The following is a 4,160-nucleotide window of genomic DNA, read 5'->3' on the forward strand; positions in this document are numbered from 1 at the left end:
TTCATGAACACACACACGCCTATGCCCACGCAATCACACACCCACGTGCACGCGTGCAGTGATGTGCACCCTCCTGCTCGCGTCCCACGTGTCATTGCTCCGGACTGGGAGGTGTGCTTCCTGTTCCATCTTCCCCGCTAGCCAGTAGCTTCACAAGGACAGGGACTCTGCCTCATTCCCTGTCCCCCAGAGCCTGGCACACCTGATGTCTAAACACGGTATAGACCCAACGACACTTTCTGTACAAACAAATGTAGGAACCACAATGTCATTTTAATGACCTCAGACCAGTGACAAGGGTAGACTGACCAGGGGTGTGGGGGGACCCCAGAGCCACCTCGAGGGCGCCCTGGTGCTTACCACCTGGAAACTGGTGAGGCAGTGGGAGAACTCCTGGCACACACGAGTGGAAGTCGTCTTGAAGCTGAGCGCTCAGGGGAGTAGGGGGACATCTGGTGGACGTTGTTGATGATTGTTGCAGAGAGGAAGAAAGCCAAGGAGGGGAGCCTGCAGTGAGGGCGTCCTGGGGTTCTCGGGTTCTTACCACCCTTGGGCCACGCCATCTAGTCCACACCCGAGGAATTGGTCAGGTAGAAGGGGCGGATAACCATGTGGAAACTGTTGAAGTGCCCTGCTGGGCAGGGGAAGAAGGAGGTGCTCTTGGAGCTGTTGGTGTCCAGGGCACTGGGAATCGCAGCCTTCCAGCCCTCGACATCGGTGACGTCTGCCACAAAGAGCCCTTCGCAGAGCATCAGGGCTTTGTTTTCGTAGGCAATGGTGCGATCTGAGCCGCCAGACTTGGTGAGGCCCAGGACGGGGAACTCGTCGGAGGAGCAGGAGAAGTCGTAGTCCCAGCAGCTCTCAATGGTGGGGAGGTAGACCAGGGACCAGGACACCCTCTTGTCCTGGAAGAGGAAGCTGGGGTGTTGTGGGGTCTGGAAGGACTGGTAGGGGTAGTATCTGTAGTCAGAGGGGGCTTGGAAGTAATTAGAAGAATATTTGACCAAAGGTCCCCGTCTGGACTGATAGACCAGCTGTGACTTCCGTGCACTCCAGGAACCGTCCGTCACAGAGGCGCTCCAGGTGGGCGAGGTGTAAATCCGGGGCTTGTAGGCATCTTCGGTGAGGTTCAGGCCTTTGTACCGGGCCAGCAACTGGAAGGGCACAGTGTGGAATTCCAGGGCCTGCAGGGTTTTCCTCTGGAACAGGGCCCTGTGGCTCCAGTACAGGGTCAGGTTGAACCGCAGCTCAAAGAGCTCCTCAGGGAGCATCATAGGGAAGCGGACCTTCTCCACCAAGCCCTCCACCTCCTCACGGGAGGCGCGCTTCCCCCAGCTCCAGGCGTCCACGGCCTTCAGTAGGGCCAGCTCGCTGGGCACCACCAGGTCGCTCCTGGGCAGCAGCATCTGGAGCTGGTCTGTGGGGACACTGGGCCAGGCCTCGGCCTGTGTCAGGGCCTCGAAGTTCCAGGCCAGGAACTGCAGGCAGAGCTTCTCCAGCAGGGTGTCCCCTGTGGCTAGTGCATAGGCATACAGGTCCAGGGGCATCTGGAACGAGGGGTCCTGGGGGAGGAGGATGGCAAAGAGGCTCGCACAGTAGCCCTGCAGCTGCTTGGCCCCATAGGCAGAGGCCAACTTGTGGAAGCACTTGACTGACGACAGGGCTAAGTCGATCCTTCGGGAGTAGAAGTACCTGGGGAGAAAGAGGGAGAGTGGATGCCGGCCCCACAGGACAACAGGAGAGCCCTGAGCCTGCCTGTCCAACACAACCACCTGAGTGTACACAGCGTGGGAGCGAGCATGCGTGTGTGTGCAACTGCGTGAGTGCACGTGTGACAACGGTACATGTGCATGCAAGAGTGTGTGCAGGCGTGCGTGTGTGTGGGTGTGCTTTTGAAGCGGGGAGGAGGACAGAGCCCCTGGCAGCCCCAGCGCCTGAGGACGAGACGGCTCACCTGAGAAAGTCCCTGACCATGGGCACACACTCGGTATCCACACTCAAGGTGACATTGCTGCCTGGCTCCTTCCACAGGGCCTGGGCCTCCAGGTTGGCAGTCAGGATGACCGTGTGGCCACAGAAGCTCAGGGCGTCCTCACCCTGCACACTCACGCTGATAGACAGGTCGCAGCCCTGCTGGCTGTCAAAAATCTGGCCAAGGGCTTCTGAGAGCTCCCTGGAGAGGTCCAGGGAGTGGGTGCTCCTGGTTTCTAAGAAGGGGCGGGAGGGAAGGAGGCTGCGTTAGGAGCCGGGACGCTGCCACTCTCTGGGGTGAGCGTCTTCCTCTGAAAGTGGGGGATTCGTGGCTGCCTCATTCACTCTGGAAGGCTCCTGGGAAGATGAGGGACAGGAGAGACCGAAAGTGTCGGATCCCTGGGCCGTGAGGCCCCACCCCTTCCAGCCCTGGGGAACACGAGCAGCTGGGACCTGGGCAAGCCCGTCCAGGCCCCCGCTTTAGGCCCTCTGCTCTGTGCTGTTCCCCCGATTCAAGCAGCAGCTCTGCAGAGAGACTTGGTGGTGCTGACTCTGGAGCCCCACTCCGCAGCCTCAGTCATCAACCACCACTGACACTGCCCTTCTCAAACCAAAACCACTGCCTGCTTAGATGGCCTGAAAAGTGAGGGTCCTGTGGCAACCCCATTTTAGAACTCTGGGAGTCCTCGAGCAGCCTCCTGTGGGGGACAAGACCTGCAGAAGTTATGGGAGGCTCCCAGGTCAGGGGTCAGTGTGGTGTACCCTCTCCCCTTCTTTGAGCCCCTCTCAAAGCCTAACTCAAAACGAAATCCCATAGTTTTTTCTTTGTCACAAAAATAATAGGTTTGAAGTAACCATGACCTTTCAACCAGGTGGGCTTGCCCTGGGCCTCCTAAAACCTGAGCCACCACAGGACCCCCAGCTGCCTCCCACCTGCACGCCTTACCACAGCTCTCCTGCCCCAGGAGCTTTTGCCCGGCACCCACAGCCCCGCGTGCTCCCCCTGGCCTCCGCCGGCCCCCGACAGTCCCATGGCGTCTCCTGGGCTTCCCACACTGTGAGTCCAGGCTTGGCTCCAGCCATTTGTCCATCCCATGTGGGCACAGGGGCTCCCTGGGATTCGACCCCTCCTGCCTTAGGGGCCTCCAGCTCCTGGCAAAGGGCGGTAGGCAGGAAGTGCCCAGGCTGTCGCGTGCAAGCCCAGGAAGAACCACCTCAGCACGAAAGAAGCACAAGAAACTCAGATCCAGGGGCTCCAACCTACAGAGCAGCCTGCCTGGGTTCCCTCCAAACCGGGCTGGGTTGGGGGAAGCAGGCTGGGGCGGCGAGTAGTCGGGCCTCCCTCTGCCAGGATGGGCTTGAGCCTGTCGCATGCTGTGAAGTGTGTTTCCGAGCGGGCGCTGGCATTTCAGGTCAGGCTGGAGCCAGGTGTCCTGCTCACTGAAACTGTGGCTCACTGCCCCACACTCGGGTTCCGCATGGAGACGTGGTGGTTCTGGGTGTTTCTCCAGAAGGAGCTGGGGAGGAGTCTGGGACTGTGGGACTAGCAGCTGGTGGGCTCTTTGGACGTCCGGGACTCTCCATGCGGAGTGGGCAGGTGGTAGTGGAAGGAACCTTTGTGTGCTTCGTGTGTGTGGGGGTGGTGCCGGAAGGGGCAGGGGCCATGGGACCCCAGGGCACGCTGGGGCCTCCGCAGGGAGGTGCTCACCATTGGTGCAGACCACACCAGCGTCTCTCTCGTGCCTGCAGTTGCTCTTCAGCCAGCCCAGGGACTTGCAGTCAGCCAGCGAGGCCTCAGTTCCCATGCACTGGACCTCGTCCAGCATGATGGGGCCTGATCCTGTGGACACAGCAGACGGCAGGGCTGGGGGCGTGATGACTGCACCTAGGAGGCCCACAGTGAGACTCAGCCCTTTGTTCCCCGCCCCAGCCGTGCGGGTCCGTCTGCATACAGGTCCTTCACCGGCGAACCACGGTGGATATTCCAGCAAGGGCTAGGTTTGCGATTGCAACGTCAGGCCATAAACTTAGCCTTCATGCTTACAAAGCTTACTGGCTCCTTCAGTGACATCACGTTCACATACAGTTATTGTGTGCCTATCCCTGCAACATCAGGCTCACATACTGTAATTGTGTGACTATCCCTGCAACATCAGGCTCACATACTGTAATTGTGTGACTATCCCTGC

At 59.8% G+C, this 4,160-nt stretch overlaps 1 protein-coding gene across 1 annotated transcript in view; it reads right to left on the reverse strand.

The window, feature by feature from the left end:
* Window positions 1-252: 252 nt before the first annotated feature.
* LGALS3BP (galectin 3 binding protein) overlaps window positions 253-4,160 on the reverse strand; it is an 8,805-nt gene continuing 4,897 nt past the window's right edge. Inside the window, exons 4-6 of the mRNA XM_023211648.2 lie at window positions 3,680-3,811; window positions 1,955-2,207; window positions 253-1,692 (exon numbers count right to left, since the gene is read on the reverse strand). Coding sequence (XP_023067416.1) covers window positions 564-1,692; window positions 1,955-2,207; window positions 3,680-3,811 — 1,514 coding nt within the window. The 3' untranslated portion in view covers window positions 253-563. The remainder of the gene's footprint in view (window positions 1,693-1,954; window positions 2,208-3,679; window positions 3,812-4,160) is intronic.

Source organism: Piliocolobus tephrosceles, chromosome 16, assembly GCF_002776525.5.
Source record: "Piliocolobus tephrosceles isolate RC106 chromosome 16, ASM277652v3, whole genome shotgun sequence".
NCBI lineage: Eukaryota > Metazoa > Chordata > Mammalia > Primates > Cercopithecidae > Piliocolobus > Piliocolobus tephrosceles.